This window comes from Sphaerulina musiva (genome assembly GCF_000320565.1).
Source record: "Sphaerulina musiva SO2202 unplaced genomic scaffold SEPMUscaffold_6, whole genome shotgun sequence".
NCBI lineage: Eukaryota > Fungi > Ascomycota > Dothideomycetes > Mycosphaerellales > Mycosphaerellaceae > Sphaerulina > Sphaerulina musiva.
In genome coordinates, this window is record NW_016017388.1 from 1,123,053 (window position 1) to 1,138,768 (window position 15,716).

Here is a 15,716-nt window from a genome sequence, read left to right on the forward strand (position 1 = left end):
TTGTTCTCTAGGTACATACATAGGCAGGTACATACCTTATACAAGGTACTTTTTGAGGCAATTTTTTTCTTTTCCTTTGCTCACTTACTTTGACTTTTACTTTTCACCTGTTCTTCTTTTTTCTACGTGATGAAAGCAATGCACGAATTCCGAGGATTATCGTGATTGCCTTACCTAGTAGATACGTACTGCTGGCTACCTAACCTGACCTATCGAAAGGGTTATCTATAGACTCAACGTTCAATTGAGCACCGAGAGAAAGGCACCTTAGTTCCCGCTCGATCCAGCTTCTATGTGACCCTTTTTCATCTCGCATCCTACCTCTCCTACACAACGGCAGATGAAGGTGTGAGACATACCGGTCTGTCAGCACGTGCCTGCTGTCAAAGAAAAAGCATGGTGTGTTCATGTTCATGCAAAACGTGGTCCAGCCACCCGCCCGCCTCGTGTTCAGCGGAATGTAAAAACTATTCTTGTTACGAAGGAATGTCATGAGAAAACCCGATGCCATGGCTGTGCTTTGAAGAGCGGCTCCTGTATGTCTCAGGGACCATGCGCGTGCCAGTGTAATAAGAGGCCTAGAATAGCGAGACGGGAGGTTACATTTTGAAACGTTTTCGTAGCATTCAAAGGCACCATGCCGCATTCTTCGTTGGTGACTATGCCGCGATTCTCTCGCCACTTACTTAGTAGCGAGTTTACGGGTCAGGTTATGCCGAGTCGTACTGCGTCTTCCCAAAATGCCTACCGCTTATGGAGTCACTTAGAACAGATCCTTGGTGACACTCCTAGCACTCTCCATAGTGGATAATTTGCTGTACGTAGTGCCCTAGGTACGCAGCCCGCTGGTCAGACACACAGGTACTTTTCGCGGCTTCGAAATCATCGCATTGCACTGCACCACAGTGGCTAGATGAGAGTGAGCGTTGCTCAACTTGAAGAGCCCCAGGGCGCTGCAGTCATAGCTGCAGACGCCTAAACATCCTGTTCTTCTTGCGTACGGAGAGAATTCCCTTTCATCTTTGCTACGGAGGGATGGTTGGACATTTTCACTGTCCTGTTGTCCTAGGAGGTAGTTGATGCACTCTTACTTCGTTATCCATACCACGTGGCACACCACCGCGTATCTCTGGAGTGCCGCTCGCTTATCTGGGAGGCGCAGCGCAGAGTCGCTCTGATTCGCTCGGGAGTTCCGTGCGCTAGCTAAAGGACGCAAAAAGGCGCGCAAACACGGCAAAGACGAGGTGCTTTGGACAGTGTCGTCAACGGTGTCGTCATTGACTTCGCCAAACACCAACGCCGCGATCGCTAGAGATGTCGAGCCTCAGGTTTGCACTGGAACTCGCTTCGGTGTTGTGAAATGTAGTCTACATTGGAGCTCGCGTCCGTGAAGAAATGCTCAAGAGGCGGTGCATCGTGGCGGCGGTGGCCTTCTTCGCCTGGCCCGTGGGCGTTCTGGCGCTGCTGAGGTGTACTCTTTGCCTATAAAGACTGCCAGCGCTATCTGCACAGAATGAGTGAGCATTGGTGCCAGTTGTGTACCATCCATGCCGCGTTCTAGCCGACCGACCGTGGGGAGGTGGCGGCGCTGAGAGCGCATTTGACCGATTCTGACTGCGCCCAGAGCATCTACTGTTTCTGCTAACTTCCTGAGCATATGGTGTAACACTATGGACATTGAGTCCTGCAGCGCTGCATGAACATTCACGCAAGAAATCGACCACTCCGCATGCTCTGCGTCCAAACAACTCTTGCTGGCCATGTATGTCTTGACATGCTGCTAATCTTGCAACGATGGTCGGAGGGTCAGGGCAGGGCTATGGAGGCGGGAGCAGGCGGTAGGTAGAACAGGTGTTTGTATCAGCTAGGGCGCACAGCGGCAGCCATGGCCAAAGAAAGGGCAGTTTGCTTGCACTGTATGTACATGTATCCAGGATGGGAGCGGGAATGAGGCGACGAAGGGAGATGTGCGGTCTTGCGGAGCCAAGCTTATTTGATGGAGTTTGAGCCAGCTTGATTAATTATTTGACTAGCTGACAAAGTGCTCGGGAAAGAGCGAACATTTGGAGAACCTCACCTCTTCCCATTTCCAGCGTGGTCCCGCGATATGCTTGAGTTCTACGAATCTTACCGGTGGGCAAAGGATAAAGCTACAAGTAATCGTGGAACCGCTTGTGTACCGTCCTCGAAGCAGGCCATGGCCCCCAGCGAGGCAGTCCAGAGGTGCTGAGCACACCTACGGCGTACATATCACATCAGACGCTGCTCGAGCATCCAGACCCGGTCCATCACCACAAGAACCAGGGACTACCAATGGCATCTCTAGTCGCTTGACAGCCACGGCGCCGTTGCAGGAGCCGGCAGTCTCGCCGCAATTCCGTGATGAGTCTGCGCCACCGGCGATGGACTATTCTGCGAATGTGTCTAGGGCCATTGCCCCCAAGCAAGCTTCAAAACCGAAGATCAGCCTGTCTAGGTCGGGCTCAGGAAAATGCAAGTCCATCTTGCCACTCCTTGGTGTCAATCCTGCCGACTCCCGAGAAATGTTAGGCGTCCTGGCTATGTTGGGGATATGCGATCAGGAGCTGAAGTGCACTGCGCTTCACCATGCGATTTCTTTGGCATACGTCTTGGGATGCATCCAAATCGCGCGGTACGCCAGTCGCACTGGATCACAGCCACAGCTGCCTGTCGAGGTTATGGCTACATGACAGCTGGGATGGAGTGGGTTCAACTTTTTCCTGAAATGAGGAGAGGTAATAAGTATGTGCTCCATTTGGTTGACTACTTCGATCGCATATGAAGGGACAACTCGACTGCTACTTGATGCCTAGTAGCTGATTGACGAGATACCAACCGATATCGTACCGCCCCGCCTCAGTCGCGAGCCGAACAGCAGACTGCCAGTTCGCATGGGCATGCGCAACCGCACGTCGAATAGCAGATCACGAAAGCTCCTCTCTGATATTCTGATCTGCTCTTGCCACCGAACGCTGCCATTTCCGTTCCCCTTTTGCCAATCGGCGACCAGAAGGACTTTGGTCAAGTGGTGAGATTTGCACAGGACCCGTCAGAAATCAATGGAGCTTTGGAAATATAGCACTGACAAGACAGAGCCCACATGTGGTCCGGTGAGCCAGCACCACTAGGAGCTGCACGTATGAGAGATATGTGGCAGATCATCATGCCCACTCAGTACAACGAGCCATAATCTATCTGTGCTCAGGCTTTTGTCGAACAAGGCCACAACACCAAAGTTGAGTACTGACATGGCTTGTGGTGTTCAAGCAAAGTAAAGCCACGATACCGCCGCAGCCTCTAGAGCTCTTTTCATAAAAAAAAAGACGGACGCTCCTTCCCTTTACAGCATAGTCTATGGGTACTTCTTCATCTGACAAACACTCCGTCACTAAAACGTTCTATGCAAAAGCTGTCGCGCGGTTTGAACTTTGAGATCTGTTGAAATGCAAGAAAGTGGAGCCGGGAACCTCGATAGCACTAATACAGTAGTACTGAGATGGTGCGGGGATCGTGCCTCTTCTAGGCGAATTGCGCGAGTGACTTTCCCAATATTGAGTCTGCATCTTCATCCATGCCTGTCACATCTTCAACAACACATCTTCAACAATTGAATCCACTTCAGTCACAGCGTTGAGGCACCGGGTCTGCGAGAGATAGTGACGAGTGCCAAGAGCACTTGCATGAACGACCTCAGAGAAGTCAGTCAGAAGATGGTGGGACGCGGTTGAGTCAATAATTCTCTTGTCTAGATACCTGCCTTATGTACATAAATGTAGGGCAATAAATGAACACGGAACACGGAAGCGTGTTGAATCTTGCCCTGAGCGCCAAAAGGGAATGAAAATTTTTCTACAAGCCAACAGCCTTTGACAATCCGTTGGTCAAGCTGTTCAGCACGTTTGATCCTCCGATCAAGACTTCAAAAACGTTCTTGTAGGAATCCCTGTTTGAAAAAGCACGTTAGCTAACTCCCTCCAAGAAGCCTCAACAAGACACACAAAGGAAAGAACACAGTCAATAACAACAAAAGAAACACAACAGAAAAACTTACGCTGCAACCTTCTTGCCTTCTGGCACCGCCGAGGGACTGATAGTGTACAGTTCAAAAACCATCTGGCCTAAACTGGCGACGGTGATAGGTTGCGCACGAGGTCTCCAACCCAAGTCATATGGCAACCTCTCTTGCTCGAACAGTTCCCGAACCCAATCGACACGCGTCACACCCGTCGCATCGTCTGCGCCCATCGTTTGGAGGTAGATTGAAACTTCGCCATATCTCTGAATGAACTCGCGGAAACCGTAGGTAAAAGTGGGGTTGATGTTCATGGAGTCTCGTGTGCGGTTGGCAATCGCCTTGGATGCTGGTAGCAACGACGTTTGGTCATCTCCGTTGTAGAAGGACAAGGTTTGTTGCCAGATGGGGTCGTAGAAGGTGTGGTCATCCCCAAAGTACGCATCTTTGCGGCTGAGACTGGCGTCGTGTTCGATGGGAAAATTGTGTTGGTCGAGGTCGTTGAGGTCAAAGGCTCCAGTGGCGATGTCCTTGGATGAGAGGAGACCGAGACCTCCAATCAGGACGGTGAAGTCTGCACCCATGTTCAAGCCAGCTGCAAGACCCTTGAGGAGATGAGGGAGCGACATGTTACGTCCGTCGTGATGGATGAAGCCTGGGACGAAATCGATTAGCTCTATATCATGACGGCTGTAAAGTCTGGCGATGCCGACATACCATGATTTGCTAAGGCGTTGCTGAAAAGTACATAATCAGTTGTTTGTTTTCTAACGTGTCAGCCTATGGCTCGTCCTGTACTCACAGTCCCGGACATGGCGAGCGCACGTCGTTGGGCCCAGGAGCCACCCAGTTCGTGAAGCGAGGATCATCGGCTGGTGCAGGCCCAAGACTCGAGAGTAAGGCTGGGATGTTCAGTTGTGCAGCAGTTGTTGCAACCAGTGCCGGCAGGATGATAACAGCACGCAACATACTTGCTAGGAGAATTGTGATCGTGTCGCACAATACTAGAAGATGGATCAAGCGGTGAATATACCTCCTACCTTCACGAATTGTGTTCTAGACTGATACTGGAGTAGCCCTACGCCACTCGATGTGTGTTTCGCCTTCCTGATTGGTAAAGGACCAAGTGGCGTTGCGTGCTGTTTACGTTGCGTGAGCTCTGATTCGTGAGCCCTTACACTTGCCAACGATCTTTTGCCTCTTTCAACGATGGTGATTCTGGGGATCTAGTGCAATGTGGAGATAGAGTTAAGCATGAAGAAGTTTCTTCTCAAATCCTCGGAGGCTGGCCGCGCTGATCGAATGCCTCGGCATGATGGCATATCGGCGCTGCGAGGTTCTTTTGGATATCAATTTTCGGTGCAATTGATGGCTTCAGTTGGGGTCTGAGATTGAAGTCAAGAGCGGGCCCAAATTTGACTGAACAGCCGTCGCTTGGGGTGTATGGGCGTCTCTGCTACACTGTCGACAGCTATGAGTGGCTCTGCTGCCGTGGTTGAATGGAGGAAAAGCTGCGTCTTGACAGTCGCCAGGCTCATTCCGGTAGGTGGCTGGATAGCAGCCCGACTCGCCCGCCTGCTGTTCGAGAATATAATCTCAGCGCACACTTGCTGGCCCGCCGTTCATTCTGGGTGGGCTGGTTTGGTCTTCGATTATATGTACAGCTCATCAGGCTCAGATGTAGCCATAAGCAAGCGGCCATGGCCGGATTGACTGAGGATGGCGTGCCTCCGCAGAGCCGTCGTGGATTTGCTTGGGGCGCCCGCATGATAAAAAAAATCAATACTTGGTGTTTATCGCAGGGATGCAACAGAATCTCAAGTCGTGCTTTTCACTTCGTGCTCAGCGGAAGCCATGCGCAGTCACCCATGCTCCGTGATGCCAATCGACATGTACTCACCGCCACGCAAGCTGCAATGCTCGGCGGTATTATGTTCACATAGGTCGTGAAAATCTCTCTTGAATATAAGCTGAACTCTTTGCTTGTGCTCTTGCTCCACTCTATCACTCGTGACTTCAGGCGATGCCCATGCAAAAAGAGCCTCGTCTCTCCCATCTCAGGCGTGTACATACTTGGCTGTGACTCTCCGAAGTGTGCTCTTGGGACGGCAGCATGAGTATGGGACAAGTGATGCAGTGCAACTTGAAAGACGCGGAGTCGGCGCCAAGTTCCTAGGGTCAACTTGACTACCTGGCTTATGTGCAAAAGTGCAGCAGAACCTGGGTCAATATGTTAAGCTTTACACGTGACATATGTGTGAGAGCACACAGTGAAAGTAGCACACCGGGTGGGAAAGAAGTAAAGTGGTTTCGAGAGCCTTTCCATAAGGTAACTTGGCAATTTCTATGCGATTCTCCGCAAGCTCCACCCCGAATGCGTTGATGGGTTAGACCGAGCAGCATGAGGGTGCTTGGAGCTGGAATGATTGATGCCGTGCAACCTTTGTGTGCATTGTCTTCCACACAGGCAAATAGTCTCCTGATCATCTGGAATAGCCGTTTGCCTTCGCTATGTTCGTTACCGTGGCGAGCTTACGGACCCCAGCTCGAATGTGTCTGAGGGACGGCAGTCAGATACGGGCTAGTCGTGCTCACGATACTTACCAAGGCTTGCTGTCAGGCTTAGTGTTCAGGCTTGGTGTTCATCGCCGCTGGTGCCTGATGGTTGTCGCATCACTCGACACGCTGTCTACCGATCCAGTGCCAAGGTATTATGTATGTAACAATTCTTACTGCGCACTTTCAACCCCTCGCATCCTTGATCGCTACACCGGTTCGCACGATTCCAATCAAGCCTCCAGTCTGTATGCTTTCACTGCCACCACCACTGAGACGGTACTCGATGTCAGCCAGTCCTTCCATCCACGTCACTCGTGTCTGTGCTGAAGCTTCCACTTCATTCAACTGCTCGCCTAGCGCAGTCAGGATGTCTGCCAATGCTAGCCCCTTTGCCTTCTTCAGAGTATTGATAGTGTTCATGCAACTCCCCACGTTTTGCGTGTTCAGCAGAGTCTTCATGATTGTCTGGATGTCCGCTGGATGCGGTGCAGCAATGCAATCGTATATCGTCTCTTGCGTGATCAGGTCACGTGGAATGGCCTTGTCATCGACCACAGGCTCTCCTGGAATGTGTAATGGTGTTGAAGAAGCATGGCATGCTTGAAGCACATTCAATGCACGACGCATGTCTCCTTTGCTGAGAGTGACGAGTGAATCGGCCGCAGTCGGCTCGATGTTGACATTCTCCTCGGTGATGACCCTGTCAATCAGCTGGCGGATGTCGGCGTCTTTGAGAGGAGAGAAGCGGAACCGTGTGCACCTCGAGAGGAGGGCTGGACTAAGCTTGTGGGTGTAATTGGCAATGATGCAGAAACGGGTGTTGGCGGTGTACTTTTCCATGATTCGACGAAGAGCCATCTGTGCGGTACTAGTCATGGCATCTGCTTCATCGAGAATGATGAGCTTGTAGTGGGCAATGCTGCTATCGTCGCGCCGTGTCTTGTCGAAGCTACCGGCGAAGATTTGTTTAGTGGAGGAAAACGTCTTGATCTGCTCTCGCACAACGTCGATGCCTCTGTCGTCGGACGCATTCAACTCAAGCACCATCTGACGCATATTCTTGTTGCCATAGATGCGGCGTGCCAGGGCGAGCACTGTGGAGGTCTTGCCCGTCCCCGGAGGGCCATAGAGCAGCAGATGGGGGAGACGATTCGAGTCGACGAACTTGTTGATGGTAGCGAGAATGTCCTGGTGACCCGACACATCGGCCAGCGCATTCGGCCTGTATTTCTCCACCCATGGCAGCGTGTCTTCGGCTTCGACGGGCAGATTGGCGGCACTGCGTTTCCCTTTGCTGTTGGTGTTGGAGGAGAAGACGATGTCGTCGGTGTTGCTGGCTCGGGATGGCGCGTCAATGTCCATATCATCTTCAATGTCCGACATGATGCCTGGTTCCAGATGCAGTTGGCGTTGTCGTCTTCTGTGGGGGAGACCGAGAGAGTGAAAGATGTCGCCAACGAAGTGAGCAGGAAAGGAAGATCGGGAGACGCGCCCAGACGTGTCTCTTCTAGCGCGTTCAAGGATCCCGCGGCAGCGGTTGGCGGACGGAAGCCCAAAGTGGCCAGCCGCCACACTTCACCCCCGGCTTTCTAGCTTTAACTTCCTACTACTTCTACCTTTCTACCTACTATATACTACTATATATACTCGCTATACGCTCGCTACTTACCTCGTCGTTATTACCGTATCTATCGCTACTTTACCTATAGTTTAGAAGAGAAAGATAAAAAGAAGAGAAAGCCTAGGAAGAAGAGAAGGCCTAAAGAGAAAAGGAGGCCTAAGGAGAAGAAAAGGCCTAGAAAGAAGAGGAAGCCTAGAGAGAAGAGGCCTAAAGAGAAGAGGAGGCCTAGAAAGAAGAAGAGGCCTAGGAAGAAAAGGAAGCCTAAGAAGAAAAGGCCTAGAGAGAAGAGGAGGCCTAGGAAGAAGAAGCCTAGGAAGAAGAAGCCTAGGAAGAAAAGGCCTAGAAAGAAGAGGTCTAAAGAAAAGAGAAGGCCTAGAGAGAAGAGAAAGCCTAGAAAGAGAAGGCCTAGAAAGAGGAGGCCTAAGAAGAGAAGGCCTAGGGAGAAGAGGAGGCCTAGAGAGAAGAGGCCTAGGAAGAAGAGGCCTAAGAAGAAGAGGAGGCCTAGGAAGAAAGAGAAAGCCTAGGAAGAGGAGGCCTAGAGAGAAAAGGAAGCCTAGAAAGAGAAGGCCTAGAAAGAGGAGGCCTAGGAAAAGGAGGCCTAGAGAGAAGAGGCCTAGGAAGAAGAGGCCTAGGAAGAAGAAAAGGCCTAGAAAGAGAAGGCCTAGGAAGAAGAGAAGGCCTAGAAAGAAGAGGCCTAGGAAAAGGAGGCCTAGGAAGAAAAGGAAGCCTAGAGAGAAGAGAAGGCCTAAGAAGAGGAGATCTAGGAAAAAGAGGCCTAGAGAGAAGAGAAGGCCTAGAAAAAAGAGGCCTAGGAAGAAGAGGAAGCCTAGAAAGAAGAGGCCTAGGAAAAGGAGGCCTAGGAAGAAGAGGAAGCCTAGAGAGAAGAGGAGGCCTAGGAAGAAAAGGCCTAAGAAGAGGAGGCCTAGAAAGAGAAGGCCTAGGAAGAGGAGGCCTAGAAAGAGAAGGCCTAGAAAGAGGAGGCCTAGAAAGAAGAGGAGGCCTACGAAGAAGAGGAAGCCTAGAGAGAAGAAGCTTAGAGAAAAGAGGAGGCCTAGGGAGAAGAGGCCTAGGAAGAAGAGATAGAGAGAGATAGAATATAGATATATATATAATATATATAGAAAATTAGCTAATTCCGTACTACTACTAGGTAGGCTCGTAGAATATCTTCTTATTCCTCTTCTCGTTTCTCTTCTTATTCCTCTTATTATTTTTCTTCTTCTAGTTCCTCTTATTACGAAGTCTTGTTATAAAATTATATTATAAAGTCTTGTTAGAAAGTCTCGTTATTCCTTTTATCTTATCTTTTATAACCTTAAGCCTAACCCTAAGTCTCTTCTATCTCTCGTCTCTCGTCTTTTATCTCTCTTGTCTTTTTCGTCTCTTCTCTCTATTTCTTCTTCCTAGGCCTCTTCTTCCTAGGCTTCCTCTTCTCCCTAGGCCTCTTCTTTCTAGGCTTCTTCTTCCTAGGCCTCTTCTCCCTAGGCCTCCTCTTCCTAAGCCTCCTTTTCCTAGACCTCTTCTTCCTAGGCCTCCTCTTCTCTTTAGGCCCCTTCTTCTTCCTAGGCCTCTTCTTCCTAGGCCTCTTCTTCCTAGGCCTCTTCTTTCTAGGCCTCCTCTTCTCCTTAGGCTTCCTTCTCTTTCTAGGCTTCCTCTTCTTTCTAGGCTTCCTTTTCTTTCTAGGCCTCTTCTTCTTCCTAGGCCTTCTCTTTCTAGGCCTTTTCTTCTCTCTAGGCCTTTTCTTCTCCTTAGGCCTCCTTTCTCCTTAGGCCTCCTCTCTTTAGGCCTTTTCTTCTTTTTAGGCCGCTTCTTCTTTCTAGGCTTCCTCTACTCTTTAAACTTTCTCTTCTTCCTACTCCTCTTCTTCCTAGGCCTCCTTTTCCTAGGCCTCCTCTTCTCCTTAGGCTTCCTCTTCTTCTTAGGTCTCCTTTTCCTAGGCCTCTTCTTCCTAGGCCTCCTCTTTCTAGGCCTTCTCTTATCTCTAGGCTTTCTCTTCTTTCTAGGCTTTCTCTTCTTTTTAGGCCTTCTCTTTCTAGGCCTTCTCTTCTCTCTAGGCTACTTCTTCTCTTTAGGCCTACTCTTCTCTCTAGGCCTTCTCTTCTCCTTAGGCCTTCTTTTCTCTTTAGGCCTTCTTTTCTCTTTAAGCCTCTTCTTTCTAGGCCTCTTCTTTCTAGGCCTCCTCTTCTCCCTAGGCCTCTTCTTCTCTCTAAGCCTCTTCTCTCTAGATCTCTTCTTTCTAGGCCTTCTCTTTCTAGGCCTTCTCTTCTCTCTAGGCCTCCTCTTCTTTTTAGGCCTCCTCTTCTTCCTAGGTCTCCTCTTTTCTCTAGGCTTCCTCTTCTTTTAAGACCTCCTCTTCTTTCTACTCCTCTTCTTTCTAGGCCTCTTCTTCCTACTCCTCTTCTTCCTAGGCTTCTTCTTCCTAGGCCTCCTTTCTCTAGGCCTCCTTCTCCTTCTCTACTTTTTATCCTTCTTTTCTTAATTTTAGATAAGGTAGCCTATAGGAATAGGTAGGTAGATAGGTAGGTAGGTAGGCGGCGAGCGTATAGCGAGTATATATAGTAGTGTATAGTAGGTAGAAAGGTAGAAGTAGTAGGAAGTTAAAGCTAAAGAAAGCCGGGGGTGAAGTATAGCGGCTGGCCACTTTGGGCCTCCGTATTGGCGGCAACGGTTGACGGCAGCGGCATCGATGATGGTTTGCCAGGGACGGGCTCCACTCGAATACATTCTTGACCTTGCCTTTTATTTTTCGGTTTTACCTGTCGCTCGCGTCGTGCTCATATACGCCAGGCCAGACCAGGTCGCTGCAGAAGTCTTCAATGCTGGTCCACAGTCGGCAGACATGGAGCAAGCAAGCCTACGTGTCTCGCGCGTGTCGCCAGCAATGGCAGAATGCGCATCAGCGACGGTGGAACAGCCAGCAGCAGCAGACAACATCGTCGCCTTCCGCACCCACCGCCGCCGCCGACTCGTGGTTCGACACCATGAACGAAATCAGCGATGAATATTCGGAGCACAAGCAGAAAGGCGGGCGACATAGACCAGAGGCCCGGAAACGGTCGAGCTCTCGTTCAGACAGATCACGGGCACGCGATCTCCAGTTGCCAGCAACCTCCTTGGCGACGTCTGCGGAAGTTGGTGTTGCACCATCTGCCAGTTACAAGGAGGGATCGGGACAAGCAGAATATGGGGATCGACGAAAACAGCCAGTGGCTGACGAGCCTAGCAGCGATGTTCTCGTCTCCGAGCTGCTGAGCGAATTGAAGGTTGAGGCGGACGCAAGGCGCATGAAGCATGAGAAAAGCACTGCGCCGCCCAAAGACACGGGCCTCAGGCCATTCCCTACTTTTCGAGGGCCACCGCCACGGCCTGTCGATTTGCTAGAAGTGCCCCCTGGAAAAACTACTGCAGATGCAGCTGGTGAAGGCACAAGCAAACCGAAAGTTTGGAAGGCAAAGACATCACCAGTCGAGAGTGGGCTGGGTGGTCAGGTCGAAAATCGTGTACTTCTTGATCAGCCAATAGGTTCGATGGATCGCCTCAAGGAGACACAGTCGCGCAAGCCGTGGGGAGGCGCTGCTCGGGAACGAGCCTCCAGTCCTCCGCCAAAGGCAACCTTCGACACCCTCGCCAAAGCCGATCGAACAACGCCAAAGGAACATATCGAGACATCCGTCAGCAAGAGACCATTTGGAATCATGGACAGCCTGAAGAAGCTGTGGCGAGGGCCCCCCGAAGGTCCTATGGAGGGTCTCCGATCGAGTCCTCTCACGGAAAAAGAGCCTGATGACAGTTATACAGCAAAACCTACTTCTGTTGCATCAGCGGCTGGCACGACTGAGGATAACGTTTCAGACAACGTTGAACTCGTCCATCCACTGTCTGCGGACGCAGCAAGCCCCTCGAATTTTCAGTCGTCCGAGCCCGGCATAGCACCGCCGCCAGAAGCCCATGAGGCAGCTTTATCGAGTCTGACGAAACTGTACACAAAGGGGTCTCCGCTCAGTGAAGAGTCCCGTAATACAACGTCGCGCGCCGAGGGCGAAGTTACAGAGCATTCACAGGCAGACCCTAAGGCAGAACCCCCCCAAAACGGTACTCTGGCTCAAGGGACTGATTCACATGAATCTGGGCCGATTCAAAAATTGAAGCTTGAACCCGCACAGCTGAGATTGGAACAACTGGAAGCCGAAAAGCTAAAATTGCAGCCACTCGCAGCAACGCAGGACACGGCGCCGAGCCGGGCAAAAAGGAGAAGACTCTCAAGGCGAGATCGCAATGCCACTCGCGAGTTGAGTAAATCTCCGACGCCTCATCTCAGCAGTTCAGAGGAACACGATAACCGGAGCGAGCTCGCCGGAACGACTGCACATAGTTTTGCTGACCAAGTCTCTGGGTTGTCGCTCAGGGATGCTATGAATGGTGGCGCGAAGTCAGAAGCTACTCGCGCAAGGCCCGTATTCAGAAAAGTACCTCAAAGGAAGGCCCACGTCGAAGCCCCAGCGGCAGTGCAACAAGCTGCGGAAGAAGTAAACCCGGTCGTGGAAGAAGTAAACCCGGTCGTGGAACCAGAATCCGTGTCGGAGGTGGGTGAAGTCGGAGTCGAAGTGGAGGAACAGGCTCGAGTAGACCTGCAATCGGTCCAGCTGACCGACTTGGAGGTGAAGCAACTTGAGCTTCCACAGCCTCCTGTTCCGTTTCTAGAATATGGCTTGGATAGAGTGCTTTTCAATCCTGGCATCTATCAGCTTCAGGACGCAGCATCCCGGGTCTACAATTTTGATCCCTACCTGCAGAAGATTATGCCTGTGGAACAATTCGACTTCAACTCACTCAAGGAATATAAGACCTCCTCTCAAGATACTGCACTTGCTGAGGTTGCAAAGCAGGAGGGAACTCGCTATGTTGGGTCCACATCGAGTATGACAAGCTCTCTCGCACATTTCCACTATCTTATTTCCAACTGGCGACCGCTCAACCTGAACATGTTGTCACATGGGTACTTCGGCCCAAACACCAGATCGCAGTACACCAAAATCACCAAAGCTCCTAGCGCCATTTTCTTGAGGTGGAAAAATGGTTCCTATGCTATCGATGCTGACAAAGAATACGATTCTCCTAACGTGTTGATGCTACTCGGAAAATCCATGGAGTTGCTTTTGACCTTGCCAAAAGACGAATATGAGAAATACCGCAAAAGTGACCCGCGAGAGGTGTCTGAAGTGCAGCGCACAGCTCCGGAAAGCTATCAATACTCTACGATGGGTGACTTCTTGATGCGATCCCAGCTTGACGCTTATGATCCTCGCTTGCCCGGGAATGGCACCTTCGATCTCAAGACTCGTGCCGTGGTGAGCATTCGAATGTCGGCCAGAGATCATGAGAAGATGACTGGATATGAGATCTATGGTGATCATGGAAGGTGGTGCTCGTACGAAAAGGAATACCACGACATGGCCCGAGCTACAATGCTCAAGTACATGCTTCAAGCTCGAATGGGCCGCATGAATGGCATATTCGTGGCATACCACAACGTCAAGCGCATCTTTGGGTTTCAGTATATCCCCATCTCGGAAATGGACAAACTGCTGCACGGCCAGACCGATCCCAGTCTCGGCGACCAAGAATTCAAGGCATCTTTGAGAATTATGAACGACTTGCTGAATAAGGCCACAGCCCAGTATCCCGAGCAGTCTTTGCGAATACATTTCGAGACCCAAGAGTCGCGCGGTGATGATGATTCGCCCACACATCTGCACATGTTTGCAGAGCCGATGACGGAAGAAGAGATTGATGGCATACAGAACAAGAACAAGGAGAGGACTGCCGAATACGAACGTACAGTCATGGGCAAGGAGACATCTTCAGCAACGAATGCGAAGGAGAAAGCGGAAGGCGAAGGCGAGAAGGCTGCTTCTGATGAAAGTGCAGCTACTGGCAATGACCAAGACGATGCCGGCGCTTATGCTCGCCAACGTCTTTCTTCATCAGACGCCCCAGCGGACCAGCCGTTTCTCGAACAAGTCAAAACTCTTCAGACAAGCGAGCTCAGGCCTCTCTTCTATGCCACCGTAATCGTACAGTCCCAAGTCAACGGAGCCATCCCGGGGGAAGATCGACCCAAGAATCTGAAGGCTGACGACCAATGGGAGCTCAATTACCTGATCAAAGACTACGACGTCACCAGCCACATATGGAGTTTGTATAGTGATATGAAAGCTCGCAGAAGGGAAGCACTCTGGTTTGAAGAAGACGAGGGAGAGGTGGGCGAGGGACTTGATGGCGAGGGCAATCTTACTCCAAAGGTGGCAAAGCAGGATGGATATCTGCAGTTTCTCGAGAGGTTGAGTAAAGAGGGTGACATGCTCAGAGAGAAGATAGACCTGGCGGATCGAGAGAGTGGGAAAGACAAGGATATTGTGAGGGTCGATGATCCGCTGCCGAGTGTTCGGGAGAGCATATCTTCTGTTGAGGATTATATGAGTTGGATGTACAGGAGGGAGCAGAGGGAGTAAGCGGGCAAGTTGCTCGCTCGTTCCATCACTTCTATGACTCCTGTACAGTGTATTATGTATTTTTGCATAGCGCGGAGCGCAGGTGAGACGGGACAGTCTAGAGGCTTCGATGATGAGTATCGCACGCCACTCCACGACACCATTGTACAGCTAGGAGGTAAAAGGTCAGGTAAATATATGTACATAGCTTAGGAGATACGGTATGTAGCATTGAGGTGGAACTACATCATCCCCGGTTCATCGCATGCATCACGGACCGGACCGCTGGCAACAACAAGCATGAATTTGAGCCGCATACGAACCTCCAAGGACCCTGAGTGTATATGTGTTTCGTTGGCCCTGTGTAGTGTTACATGAGCCTGATAAAATCACACATTTCCCGTCGCCGTCCTACTCCTGCTTACTTTCACACCCTTGGTTCCGCAGAATCCGTTGTAACGTAAGTAGGTACCGTATGTAAGAATGTGTAGCCTGCAGCAACGTTTCTCATTCGTTTATTAATAGTAGTGTGCAAAACGCATTGGGAAACTGCTTACCACTGAGTATGGTAAGACACTATTATAAATTTGTAATGACGCTGTACAGTGCTGCTTACCGAAGTGGCCCAGGTCTGTGCAGGCGCTAGGAGCGGTCCGAGCGGACTAAACAGGTATAGACGCGTATAAATCAGGAAAGGGCCGAGAGACGTCGATATCTCGCTGCAGATTTGGGTTTCAAAGGTTCTGAGCACCGATCCCGGCTAGCTGATACCGGACCGTTCCTAGCGCCTGCACAGACCTGGGCCACTTCGGTAAGCAGCACTGTACGGTTGTACCTCCTCTCTGTACGGTTGTACATTGTACTGTGCGCCAGGGCTAAGGGCAGACCCCAAAATGTCTAGTCGCAGACCCTATTTCTGAGTCATCAAGTTATTACCGTACCCTTCCGCTGTAACCCTACCCCCCGAAAAACAACGCGCCTCCCTCGGGCTCGCCGTCTCCCTCGCTCGAAG

The 15,716-nt window shown here is 50.9% G+C and overlaps 4 protein-coding genes across 4 annotated transcripts; 2 read left to right on the forward strand and 2 right to left on the reverse strand.

Moving 5' to 3' along the window:
• Positions 1 to 1,885: 1,885 nt before the first annotated feature.
• Positions 1,886 to 2,711, forward strand: SEPMUDRAFT_117978 (uncharacterized protein; the record flags this gene model as incomplete). Its single annotated transcript, XM_016901391.1, has 2 exons — positions 1,886 to 1,903; positions 2,034 to 2,711. 2 exons carry the CDS (start codon positions 1,886 to 1,888, stop codon positions 2,709 to 2,711), a joined length of 696 nt encoding a protein of 231 aa, XP_016760148.1.
• Positions 2,712 to 3,743: 1,032 nt separating this feature from the next.
• SEPMUDRAFT_87490 (Cloroperoxidase) lies at positions 3,744 to 5,014 on the reverse strand. Its single transcript, XM_016910444.1, has 4 exons — positions 4,836 to 5,014; positions 4,751 to 4,770; positions 4,073 to 4,688; positions 3,744 to 3,964 (listed from the first exon to the last, which is right to left on the reverse strand). The coding sequence occupies exons 1-4, from the start codon at positions 5,000 to 5,002 to the stop codon at positions 3,871 to 3,873; spliced, it is 897 nt and encodes a 298-aa protein (XP_016760149.1). The 5' UTR covers positions 5,003 to 5,014; the 3' UTR covers positions 3,744 to 3,870.
• Positions 5,015 to 6,329: 1,315 nt separating this feature from the next.
• Positions 6,330 to 8,039, reverse strand: SEPMUDRAFT_149824 (replication factor C subunit 3). The gene has a single exon (XM_016905791.1). It carries the CDS (start codon positions 7,973 to 7,975, stop codon positions 6,776 to 6,778), a length of 1,200 nt encoding a protein of 399 aa, XP_016760150.1. The 5' UTR covers positions 7,976 to 8,039; the 3' UTR covers positions 6,330 to 6,775.
• Positions 8,040 to 10,985: 2,946 nt separating this feature from the next.
• On the forward strand, positions 10,986 to 14,881 carry SEPMUDRAFT_149825 (Pet127-domain-containing protein). Its single transcript, XM_016905792.1, has one exon. The coding sequence runs from the start codon at positions 11,030 to 11,032 to the stop codon at positions 14,723 to 14,725; it is 3,696 nt and encodes a 1,231-aa protein (XP_016760151.1). The 5' UTR covers positions 10,986 to 11,029; the 3' UTR covers positions 14,726 to 14,881.
• The last annotated feature ends 835 nt before the right edge of the window (positions 14,882 to 15,716 follow it).